This window comes from Myiozetetes cayanensis, unplaced genomic scaffold (genome assembly GCF_022539395.1).
Source record: "Myiozetetes cayanensis isolate MyiCay16 unplaced genomic scaffold, myiCay2020 scf4, whole genome shotgun sequence".
NCBI classification, from domain to species: Eukaryota; Metazoa; Chordata; class Aves; order Passeriformes; family Tyrannidae; genus Myiozetetes; species Myiozetetes cayanensis.
The window spans coordinates 27,460,519-27,474,382 of NW_026087631.1; the positions used below are offsets into that span (position 1 = coordinate 27,460,519).

At 32.1% G+C, this 13,864-nt stretch overlaps 1 protein-coding gene across 2 annotated transcripts in view; it reads right to left on the bottom strand.

The window, feature by feature from the left end:
• Positions 1 to 13,864, bottom strand: part of FBXL17 (F-box and leucine rich repeat protein 17) — a 284,365-nt gene that overhangs the window by 84,631 nt on the left and 185,870 nt on the right. For both annotated transcript variants that reach the window (XM_050328407.1, XM_050328408.1), the window contains exon 7: positions 9,394 to 9,470. In XM_050328407.1, coding sequence (XP_050184364.1) covers positions 9,394 to 9,470 — 77 coding nt within the window. The remainder of the gene's footprint in view (positions 1 to 9,393; positions 9,471 to 13,864) is intronic.

Sequence of the window (13,864 nt, forward strand, 5' to 3'; positions counted from 1 at the left end):
ATCATGGAAGATATTTAATTTATCTATTGCAAAATAGGCAAAAATGAACAGAAGAACCCAAACTGTGTATTTTTAAAAATTTCATATATATTAAATTTGCTTTTTTACACTATTCAAGAATTCCCTTTAACCATTTTTATTCTTTTCAATTTGTACTAACAATCTTGTATATACTTTTGGACATATTTTACTATGCTTCTGCACTAAGCATCTTGCAATTAGAATTACTGTGGTTCAGTATGTATAGCTAAGAATTAAGGGGTGATGGCACCAAGCCAAAGAGAACTGCAAATAAAGAAATCTTGTTGTCTGAGTGTTCTGGAAAGATACTTGACATTTCAAAAGCTAAAATGATTGCACTTGACTTATGAGGAACTAAAATACATAATTTAGGAGCTACTTTGAGGCTAATTTTTTATAGAAAACTCTTGAAATATTTGAAATTGACCAAAACAAAATTTTGATCTCAATTTATTAATTTTTGAAAGCACAATGATTTGTGCTTATTTATGGATTATTTATGAAGTGAATCACATCCCCTCAATCAGCGGCAGAACCGTTTCTACAGTCTGGTATGCTATGGTGCAGAAACAATTTACAGCTTACAAATACAAAATGAACTTCTTGTATAATTCATTACAGATGTAAAAATCAAATGCTTTTGTCACAGCAAAGCTAACCCAGAAAAACAATTAAAGGGATGCAGAGGGGAAGTGCTACTCATTCCATTTCACTACCTAAACTAAATATATTTTGGATGCCTCCTCTGTTCCTAGACAAGTTGATAAAAACTTTGCTTTGAATTTTTTTATTTTTTTCTCTTGACTCATAGTTCATGTTTCAAACTAATATGAACTAAAAAGTATACAGTCCCGACTACTTGATATTTAAAGAACCCAAGAGAAACTACAAAATAGAATACTGAAAGGCAAACCTTCCACCAAAAAATAAATGTTTTTAAAGACTTAACTTAGTTTTAGCAATTATGATGAAACAACTCTATTGCTTGTTTAATAATTTTAAACAAGTTTTCGTATTTAATTACTCAGAATGAGCATCTCCCTTTTGGATGCTGTCTGAAGAAAGTATTAATTTTTATTCAGGCAATGTTGTAGAAACATAATAACTTTAAAATGTAATTTTTTAAAATATGTTTCATAATGCAGTAAAAAGGGGGATCATAAAACTGGCTCCTAGAATTTAGGAGAAATAAAACGCAACAGCAAACTAGCATGTCACTTTAAAATATGATGCAACCCTTTACCTGTACGATTACATATTTCAACAAGACTTTTGTATCTGATTAAGTGGAAAAAGAACTCAGTAAATTCCTTTTTTTTTCCTTTTTGAGTTCTCTCTCAGTTCAGAAAAATAAAAATGCTGCTTTAAAATTTAGATTATATAAAGGAACCTTAAATAATCCCTGCTGAGACTAATACTAGGTTTATAAGAATAATTTTAAATATAGTAAAGGTATGGATTTTTTCAAGTATATTATTGTAGTATATAGTATATAATAATATAGTATATTGCTAATTGCTACTTAACAAATAAAGTGGTTTAGAGGAAAATTTTAAACAAATTCAGAAGTCCAAAGAATTAAATATAAAACTCAACTGTAGTAACAGTGTGTTCATGAGAAAATACTAAATGTTTTAAATGTTTACCTTAAATTATTCTATCCAAGTCAGGAATAAATTCATGTTAAATAGAGTTTCACAGTTGTTTTTGCTAAGTAAATCTACCTCTAACTGCAAATCAAATGTTCTGTTAGGAATGGTTTTCTTCATTGCAGTGTGACATTAACAGATACTGTTTGAAATGAAAGATAAGACGAGAATATAATATGACAATATATCTAGGTGGCAGTTTTGGGGGGGGTTTATCAAAATAAAAAAACAAATTACACTGACCCTAATGTTCACAATATGATCATAATTACACAGTTTACCTGTAATAATTTATTTGGACTTTAAATCATTTTAGACATAATATTTCTGATGTGTGGTAGCTCACTGGAAAGGCATCTAGCACACTGGTTATAATGCAGGGTTTAACGTGCACTGAATGAATAAAGCTTTATGGTACCTTTTTTAGGTCATACAAAAAAGAAAATACAACTATCACAAGAGAACAGAGGCTGGATCTTGGGTCAAATGAAAGTTCAGTATTATATTATAATTTCCTAACACTATAAATAGAGCAAATGAACAAACAAGAACTTGAAAATATATTTCAGGCTATACAGGCAGAGGCTGTCACCATTTCAATTTTTGTTGTATCAGAAATATATAGTGTGTTTTGGTACTCAGAAATGAGGGGCATTTTTCTAAAGATTAACTTAAGCACTTCTCTCTAAAGATAAAAGAGCACAAAATTAAACTTTCTATGACTGATAAATTACTGCCAAATTTGTAACCGATGAATTGAAATAACAACTCAAAGCACTATGTTTCCGACAGAAAAACTTAAATTAAAATAACAGTACCTGTGGATCTCTCTACAAGACAAATCAAACCTGAGGTACAACACATCTCTGTTTTCCACATTTAGAACAAGCAACTGGGAACAAACTGTGTTTAAATCATAGGTTTCTGCTCTGTTCATCCTGACGATTCAAAAGTACATCTACATCCAGCTTCCTCCAACTGGCTATTATACTACATTATTTTTAAGGGTACAGGTTAAGGGGGACAACCCACCTTCTAGTATGACAAAAAATAGTTTGAAAGTTTGTCTCATCTCATTGCTCAAAGAGAAAATCCTTTATTATGTACCACAGGACAAAGGATTTGCAACTGTCTGTTATTTGAGAAATATGCTATTGCAGTAATTTATCTCACTGTATGGGTCTTGAAGATGCACGGTGGTATCTCAAATCAACTTCTAAAGAAAACTGCATGCCATTTTTGTGACATTGGAAATACTGATAAAAACTTACACAAAAAAATTTGTTTTTTTGATAGTTATGAATTACATATGGTGCTGACAAATTGTTCAAGGCCTCTTTTCTGCTTCAGGGATTACTTTTGATAAAAGTTTTAGTCTGCTATTTCTACTGAAACCTCCACAAACAGGTGACTAAAGTGATCTATTCACTCCTTGAACATTCTTAGAAGTTCATAAAAGAACTAAAGATGCCTTCTGATAGGATTCCAATCCCAAAATACATTAATATACATCTATCTTTCCTCACATTAACAAAGCTCTTGGTTTCAATGTCAACGGGATCACAAATGGAGACAAAATTAGGTGTCAATACCTGCAAGACTCTATATGAGCAACTACTCCAAACTAAAACAACGATACAAAATATAAAACCAAACAACTTGAAAAATGTCCTTACAAAAGCTGTTTTCTGTATTTTTTTCTCCTAGTTAGAGGGAAATTTGCAGAGGTTCTGAAATACGTGAAAAGACTCCAAACCTTCACCCTGCACAGTCCAGTATAAATAGTAATGCCATTAATATGGAGGAAGAGATAGTAAGTTATATTGAGTTATATATAGCTGCTTTGTGAAACTACATAAAACTCTGCAACTCAGCTCTATTCCAAGAATAAACTTTCACTGATCCTTATAGTTATCAGAGTTTCTATAGAAATATTTGCTTCAGAATCCAGGAAGAATGAACATTCTAATACAAAAGCAAACAAAACACTTTACTAATTGCTAGAGATTTTGTCAGAGGAAGTAAGTATCATTAATGCTTGCCATCTACTTAGTCTTTAGGTAATTATTTCTTACAGTCTACTGGAGTTAAAGTTGAAGCCTATGCACAGAAAACAAACATTAAAACTCAGCAAAGAACCTCAAAATTTGACACTAAGTATCAACAATCCTGCTGATTTACTTCAGTGAATTCAGGTTTCTGAATAACTAAGTAACAGAACAAAAACCTGAAAGAAAATACCATAGTGAAAAGGAAGATAAGTTGGTAAGAGAGCAATATATATATTCTATTTCTTTCATACATATGTAACAATAAATACATAAAGTTACACTACCTCTTTATACACACACAAACATACATATATACATAACCACTAGAGAATATAAAGGAGGCCCTAGTCCTCAAAAGATTGTCTGTACATCTATCTACAAGCATAAACATAGCTGTCAGTGTGATTACTGTTTGCATGCATTGTGTTATTAAAAGAGTACAAAAGAGAAAAACCTATGTGCAGGATAGGAAAACATAATAGGAAAAAGATTGATTCTGAGGAGAAGAGAAACTTGGAACTCAATACAGCAGCAGTTCAAAATAATTTTGAAAGAACAAAATAAGCTGTATTTATTTAAATGATATAAGTCGAGGACGAGATTGCAAACCAGTAATGGGTGAGGGTGAAATATTATAAACTGAAAAATATATTTACTACCTGTTCCATTCTGTCTATCTTTAAATGCTGCACTTATCCCCCCAAAAATGTATTTCCTTGTGTGTAATACTGTACTAAAGACATGGTGTTTTAAAAATAGATTTTAAAAGGGTAACATTATGAAAGAAATAGTTTTAGCAAGATCAAGCATTAGAGAGATTTACTAATCCAAGTGAGAAGCAGAAACTAAACATTATTTTTTGAGAAAATACCATGGTTTGAGAAAATACCATGGTATGCTTATTTTTTAGATTTACATGACAAATGCCAAATACTGGAGAGAAAACTCAAGCAACGCTCAGTAGGAAGACGTGATTCCTTGATAATTAAAATACTGTATTTTAAAATAGAAAGTATAGATATCCTAAGTATTAAAACATTTGAATTTAACACCACCTTGAGAAACTATCTGAACATTGTTAGCTGTATCTCACTTCTCAGAAAGGAATCCATAATCCAGTTACAAAAAAAAAAGGTAAGTTACACTTATATTTTTTCTTGTGTCGATTGGACGTGATTCAGTATAAATGCTATCTTATTTCTCCAGACTTCTACTTGTAACAGCTATGCCCTAGCTATAACATTTTAAACCAAAAACTATATAATTCAATTATAGTTTGTTGAAACTAATGTTTTTGCCTCAGCAAACACCCTTATAGAAGAAAAGCCTTTTAAAAAAATCACATGTTCTCAAAAACACTAAATATATCAGCAAAAGATGGAAACAGGCAATATGAAAAAGGGGTACTCGAAATTTTTGAAAAGGAAAATGCTACATATCTAGAGAGCTCTTCTTCAGTACTCATAACCTTAAAGGTACTAGAAAAGGGCTGCAGTTCATCTCAGGTCCTTGTGCCAAGCAATTCATCTGAAAAGCTTTCTGCAACTACTGTATAGCTAGAAACAGGGACTTTTAAAGTTAGGCAAAATCCAGAACTACTAGGTAATGCAAATTCTACAGGACAACTATAAAGACAACTGTCATCTTCTACAGGGGACTTGACAGGAAACATTATGAGATAAATATATTCCCCGAGCTGTGCTAACCGCACTCCTAATAATGGCTGCTTGGGTACTCTTTTTTTCAGAAATCTCTTACATGATTTCTCAAGGCACAGCTGTACCAAGTGCTAAATTTGAACACTTCCTTTCAAACATTTTTCAAAGGTAGTTTCTTTTGGGGTTTATTTTTTGGGGGTTGTGGTGGTGTTTATTTGCTTTTTTGTTTTTTTCCTGTGTTCTGTTAGTGGAAGCCTACAATTTCAAGCTTGTCTTGAAATAATTTTCTGCACAAATAGAGGAAAAACTGGTCTGACTGTATTTGTAAAGTGGAGAAAAGCATTACAGACTTGTATGTTTTACTACTGGTAAGACCAAAATTTTAAAGTAATTCTTAGTAAAAACACAGTACCGCAAGACCAGACCCTTAAAACATCTAGTCCTGTTTCACAGGCTGGTTTCATCAAATCTTTTCATCTTTAAACACAAAATCTCACTTTTGTGTTTCAGAATGTACAGCACTCCGCACCATTATAAACTTCATAAGTAATAATTTACTTAAAACAAATTCCCAGCACTAAGGATATCAATGAAACACAGAACTAAAGCATAAAATTGAGAAGACAGTTACACAATTCGTGTGCTTGCTGCCCCAGCTCACTACTATACATCTTCACATCAGCCTAATTCATTTGACACATAGTCTCCCCACAGCTGAGAAAGTCCAGCTTCCTTACTAGTTCTTAGTAAAAGCTTAAATACAAAACCCACTACGTTTAAGTAAAGTTAAGACTGTGACACAAATCAACAAAAGGCAGGAAATTCAAGAATAATACTGACAATCCACGCTTAATTCATGATTGCTTAACAAAAGGGTGAAATGCTATGAGGAACTAATGTTTAGCTTTAACTTCACTCTGTCTATGTTCTTGGGTGAACAGGTGTTTATCTCAAAGATTATACTAATTCAGTCTGTCACAGTCTAGATAAATTCTAGCTATTATTTAGCATTTAACAATGTATTGGATGTAAAGAAACTGTTAAACTAATTGTCAGCATCCTAGCATGTTATACTCTAACAAACATCACTGATTAAAAACACATTTTGAGAAAATTATGCTAGACAAACATAAAGACATAACATAATTTCTTTCAGAAATAACCTTTTTTGTAAGTAAAAAATACAAAATCATTCATTTTCTAATGCAACATGAAATAGATCAGTTTTTTTTTTTTCTCACAAACTAACAACTCCTAGTATGTTCAATTCCTCTCTGAATCCTAATCTGTCTGGTTTTTGCACACTATAAAAAACATTTGCTTGGTCAAAAAAAAGACAGAGAAAGGAATGCAGCCTATGGCTACATTATTAGGACGTAGGCTTTTTTAATTAATCTTTTAGGTTTCAAAATGAAATTCAGCATTTTAGCATGCTTTAGAAATACTAATTAGATACAAACATGTCTGCCTGGTAGTTTTGCATGCTGTCTTACGTAGAAATCAGAAAAACAGAAGAATGAAATGAATAAAATGACAGAGATCACACTTCATAGTCTTCTCTAGAGGATATGAAATTACCTCACACGTACATACCTTATTGCATTATTGCAGCAATAATACCATATTGCAATTAATTGTTATTAATAAAAGTCTTTGTTGTAATTATTTTCTTTATTTTCTACAATTATTTTTTTAATGTCTCAAATTATTACAAATTTTGTAGGAAATATTTTTTTGCAGTTGAGTTATTAAGCTATCATGATCTTGTCCCAGACATAAAGATTCTGCTAACTTTTGCAGCATCAAAAACTGCTGTTTAACTGCTTTCAAAGAGGGTTTTCAAAATCCTGCATTTGTACTTCATTTGTACTTCATCAGTTATAAACCTGGTGTCAAGATTTTAATTGCCAAAGCAAGGACAACTATATTGTCCTTGTATGTTTACCAAAGAAAAAAGTACAGTTGTCACAGAGCTTCAGTTCTTGGTGGAGCCTGAATCACTGTGAATGTGGAAATGTAAGTCTTTGTAAGACCATGGGAGACACCTAGAAGGTCCTGCAAGAAGGCAGGCATGTGTTATTCAGCTGATTTCCTCTACTTGACCAAATACAAAGGTGCAGAGTACATAAGTGCTTGAAAAACCTTTGAGGAGGAGAACAGCTGCTCTTCTCCCTCTGAGAGGCTGCTCCTCTCTCCTCTGTATGCGCAGGTTCTTTGATAAAGGAAGTTCAACAACAAACTGAGCTCACAGCACCGTAAGGGGATGACATTTTTAACTTAACAGTACCACAAACAAATGTGGGAAAGTCTTCAACTGAAGTACCAGAAAATTAATGAAAAAGGAAGGAAGGAAAAGGGCTCCACTCTGCAACACTCTTGTTAACCTAATTAATATTAACTTCCTATCACATTTTTCATCACATTTTTCATCTAGGGCAAAGTTTTGGCTTCCTTAGAAACCATAAATTATGCTTAAAATTCTACTTTGCTGTAGTTTGTTTTGCATTTTCAGCTCAGATATCAAAAGCAGAATTTATTTCTCAGGCTGACACGCTCAGATATGCTGAAGATTACAGTGCTAATCAATTAGTCAATAATGTATCAGAAATCAGTTGGTATCATAGCCACTTTGCCAGATGTCTTACTGATCCTTAACAGCAAAAAGAGTACATTACATTTTAAGTGAATGTAAAAACTAGTACCAACTCTATCAATTGAAAATATTCTCAAAGTCCTAATGGTGCTGAGTGACTGCAGAAACCAAAATATTAGGGACAGGTGAGCCACGGTACACAGAAGTCAACAGAACCTCATGTTGGACAAAGCTGATCAGCCAAATGCTACATATATTCTCCACCCATTCATTCCGTGAAACACACTGCCTAATTCTCATCTAGCCATAGACACTTCCTTTCCTCTCTCCCTATTTTTTCAAAGTAAGGGTTTGCCTATACTCAGTTTCTTTGCTTCAGTTTCTCAGTTGTTTCCCTACTTTTGAGAGAAATCCCATTTTCCTCTCAGTAACTGCAGAGCGAACAAAGGGTAAAATCCATCTGAGAAATTACTGATCCTCAAGATGTGGATTCCATCACTCCCATGACAATTCTTTCTACATGGGCTGTTGAAAGGACAACAGTAAGGCTGGTTGATCTCTAATACACAGACAGAATGAACAAGTCTCTCTCATGCTACAGCAGTGGCAAGAAGCCCCTTCATTATGCACAATGCAAACACCAGTGAATTCCAAAATTTGAAGAGAAAAATAAGAGAAGGAGTTTGTGGCCACTGGAAAGGTAATTTATCACTTTAACACAGTAATTCCTTAATGAAAGCTATAGGGCATAAAGTTTAAATATTAGTAATAATAAAAAAAAAGTGAATGAGAAACAAAATCTGAAAACCAGACGTGAACATCTCAAATATACTGCTTGTAAATCCTAGTGAAATTTAGGCATGCAGGTGGGAGATAGACATTTGAGAATGTGGTCTTATTGCAGAAATAAGTGTCTTATTTTGAGGTCAATATCGTACTTGAAAAAAACAAAATAAGATAAAACGAAGTAGCCTTTGCAAACACAAGCAAGTGCTAAAAAGTTTTCCTATTCTAAATACAAAATCTGTCTCTCTCTCTATGGCCTATCAGAGAGGATATCTAACTCCTCAGGTGCTCCTCTCTATTTTATCATAACAGCATTTTTAAGGGATCATCAAGTTCATTTGAATTTTATGGTCTACAATAGGCAATCAATCCTCATCCTTACTTGCTTAGTTATGCTTTTACAGTATCTAAAAATACCTATTTTTGGATTTTCTCTCAAATGTTCTCCTGGTCTCCACAATAATTCCAAAGGGACTCTACCCATACTGCCCAGTAACTGCCAATTCTATAAAGATATTTTGCAGCAAATACATACATTGACTTTCATACTTCTACATTTCCAACACTTTCTATAAGAATCCCTGTGAATTCCAGTTCGATATTCACAAAAATACAGATATAGGTATATTACATACCATAGTCAGTGATCTTACAGGATACTAAATACAGTTCTTTCAGGTTCCGTCCTTCTCTGGCGATCACCTCCACACATCTGGAAGACACACAGAGTAAAATTACTGTTAAAAGACAGCACATAATTTTTAAAGAGCAAGAGCACAATTCACAGGTGTATTGTACTGTATCTCAGTTTCTTTATTTTGTAAATTGCTCCATACATTTTGCTGAAAATGCATATGGCTACGTATATGCACTGCAGAAAAACAGTATTTTAAACTGAACAACTTTACATGAATATTTCCATAAATCTATGAATAGTAAGTTGCTTGAAATGTATACAGACAAGTCTTTTCGAAAATTATGAAAATGTGAATTTCCATTTCTTTATTACTGTATAACTTCGGAAAGTTTCTATAGCAAATTTCAAGCTTTAGGACTTTTCTTCTAGTGAAGAGCTATAAATGCACTGTAATGAGCACAAAATGTAACAAAATGTAATTTTAAATTCATGTTTGTATTTCTTCAGTGATTACTGCATGAGTCAGCATTCACCAGGTCCTGAAATGCTCTTGATGTTCCAATACATTGTTAGAGAAGCTTGTATAGATGAGAAGACTGTGAGAAGCTCATTCATTTGCATTATCACAGCTGTGATGAATATGCAATGAAATATAGTTTACATTAATTTAGTTTGATTTCTTGTAAGCAAGAAAATTATTAAGAAATAATTAATGAAATGAAATATTAACTTATTATGTACTTGTGACCAAGTCTAATGCTGTGTTTCCAAATGCATTGTTTACCGCACATCACTCAAAAATCATAGATTCATAACATATACTTTCAGTTCCAGTAACGTTGATCAGCTGCTCATTAGATCAACTAGCATGACTACTGTGCTATTTTCTACATAGAGACATTTTTAAAAGTGTATTTTACTGGATAAATTGTATAAATTTCTTCTGATCCAATATATTCAACTTTAATTTTCAGGTCAATTACCCAATCACCTACTCTGACTCTTAAATCAACCCTGGTACAGTACACAAAATTAAATTACTTGCCAATTTTTAAGAAAATAAGTATTGCTGAATTTGTCATACTTTGAAAAATACACCTACATCCTCAGGGACCTTTTCCTTCCATTTACCACTACCAATAGATTATCTCCCAATCTGATTTAACTGTTCATGCCAACTATTTTAGGTTTCAGAAGCAGCCACCTAATTTTGACAGTTTACAATAAGAAATAACAACAGTCCTTCACATCTATTTGTCCCCTCTCTGCTTCCTTCTAAAATATACAATGAAAATTCACTAATAATAATAAACAGCACACCTCTGACAGAGTACCTTAATCATAGTTCCGGTAACACTGTTATAAATTTTCAACCCTTGACAACTGTGACGGCCTAATATTTACCAACTTTTTGCAATGCTTGTAATTGGGAAAAGGTTGCCTTTTTTTACAAATACACAAAGAAAGGAAAGTAATATTTAGCACAGTAACTTCTGACATGGAAATAAAATAGGGTGAACCTCCAGATTCTACACTTGCTTAAACCCATAACTTCTCCGCTAAGAAAATTAGCAAGCACGACATTTCTAGAAATTACAACAGGACTATGCTTTTAAATATAAAGTAACTCAGAACTATGTGTTTATCAGGTTATTTTTCTAAAAAACATATAAAAATTTAGAGAATTTAACACATTCTGTTCACATGAAAAACTTCTGTTCCTGTAAGACATAATTTTGAAGAATATACTCATCTTTGTTAACTGGTTTACTGAGATAACTAGACCAAGAGAAAATTTTTTTTAATTATTTATTCCAGAAAAATACTTCATAATAATGAGATTTTATTGCTAATATTAGTAATATAAATAAACAGAAAATCATTATAATGTATTTTACTAGCAGTATTTTCATTTGACATTTCAGTAAATAAGCTATAATTGAAAAGTCAATATTGAGGTTAAAAGAAGCTTTTATTAATTCTTATCACATAAATCATTTAGCAGAGTAATGATGTTATGAAACACTTTGGATAAAAATTCTGAACCTAGAAAAACATTTTGATTTTTTTTCTAATGGTTTTAAAAGTTTTCAAATTATTTTTGGTAATTTTTACTTACTGAGAGACCATTAATTTAACAAAAGTTATATTGCAGTATAGCAGTCAGTATCTAAAAATACCACCACAAGACAGTCAAGATGACATAAAAGACTACCTAATTTTCTCTACAAGCTCAGTTACACACCTTTTCAATCACTGGGGGTCAAACTTGTATTATTTGTGCAAATGCAAAAGTATTTGACTGTGTGGCCTTTATAATTGTATTCTTTAATCCTTTCAAGTAGAACCAGTTCTAAGGGTAAAAGTTTTTTTCAAGTGGTTTGAGTGACTCCAATCCTGTTCTCAGTGACATCCTCAAGTTTAAATAAAATACAGTTCACTTTCTCCTACTGGGAAAAAAAAATCTTCACAGTTTCAGCTATGTTCATTAAACAGGAAGAAAAAAAAAAGAAGAAGAAAGAGAAAAAACGCAAAAAAAGGGAGCTCTTACAGCCTCATTTCCTTTTGTTTTTGAAAATATGAAAATCACCTAAAATCTAAAAGAATGAGGTAACGACACATCTAGTTTGGGGAAAAAAAGAAAAAATATATAGCTGAAATACTGAATTTATAGAGGTTTTTGTGTGTTTTCTATACCTTGCATAAGTCAATCTAATTCCAGTTTTAATTTCTATTATCCTTTCTATAGATCATTCCCATGTAAAATTTCCAGAAACAGGAGAAACACTTCACATGGCCTCATCAGTCTCTACTTTGTAGAGGGTCACACAACACATAATTGCTACCAACAACTGACTTCTTCACAACATAAGGAAAAATAAGAGTAGTTGTGTATTTATTACTTTTACCTTTTAATCTTTGTTAAATATGACAGCATAGAAAAAGGTTAAAAGAACAAAATGAAATTAACCTTTTCTAGAAAGAAAGGATCACCTTAATTCTGTTGCAATAATCCATCAAAATGATGTCAGATTATTGTCATATCTATCATTGGAAGTATTTATATTTACAATGTTGCTGAATTAGACAACAAAGAACCCCAACCTAAAAAAAAAATTAAAATCAGCATTATGCTGGTAACTAAAAGAAGCAAAGTTATTACTTAAAGCAGTGGCAAGTTAAGGAAGTGAGCAAATCATAAAAATGAGTCCCATGAAAGTTGGGGACTAACATGGAAGTGGTGGCAAAAGCTGTGTGCCAACGCTAAAAGAACTTCTTAAATCTCTTGACCCAAGATTAATGAACTGGCTTTTATCACCTGTACAAAATGTACTAAAATATAAACAATCTTCCAGAAAGAAAAGAGACTTTCATACTCAAAATAACTTATTACCAAAAATGAGACAAGGGTTCACTAGCCAAGGAATAAAGAAATAAAACTATAATTAGAACTTTGATAATATATATGTCTGGATCAGAGATCGCCAAAGTTAAAATTTTTTCACTTCTTACTTTGTAAATGAATATTATTTAGAACCATATAACACATTAAAACATCATAAGAGACTACATGAAATATTTTAGGAAGAAACTGCTTATTCATTAAACATGTAAATATTATCTAACAAATGCTTATGCCAAGCTTTGCCTAGATCTACTCAATATTTTATGAATGCTGTTCTCTGATAGACTGATAGGCAATCCAGTTTTATTGCATTTGATTCTAAAAGCAAGGAAATATTATCATGCACTGTGAAATTTACAGTGCAATTGGGAGCACGGAAAAGGCAAAGAGCACAAACTGACTTCACATAAACAAGCCAATCAAACAATATTTAAGAAACCAAGAACATAACTAAAAACATACCTACATACTGTTAGTTTAAAATAGTCACAAGACTGCAGAAGTTTGTAAGATAACTAATCTCGCTGAGCACTGTGATGTTGAACATACCAATATATCAGCATCCCAAAATTTATGATGTTCAGAGACTAACAAAAACCTAAGACTGCCTCTTACTGTTGTAATTTCTAAAGATGCCTTTCTACTTGAAAAGCCAAAAAAAAATCACAAGATGAAAATTATATAGGTATAATGTATAAGTGTATATATATATATATAAAATGCATATATATATATATAAAAAAATAAAACTATCTGTGTTACAGAAACTATGGAAATTTGTCCACTAACATGTACTTGTGTGTACTGCTCTTCCCACCTGGTCTGTATACAAGACCAGAAAAATTATTAAAACGTACAAGGATTTAGAGGCATACAGCTTCTCTGAGAACAAGTCTCTTCAAAAGTAACAGAACTATATGACTGAAACATAGATATGTCCACTGATAACTTCAAATTTAGGCCCATCCTCTTGATAATTTCTCAGAAATAAATTTAAACAATGATTTGTCATAGTCAAGGTTTATGACTTTCCGCAATGTATTGCAAAATGTAAAGCTTAAAC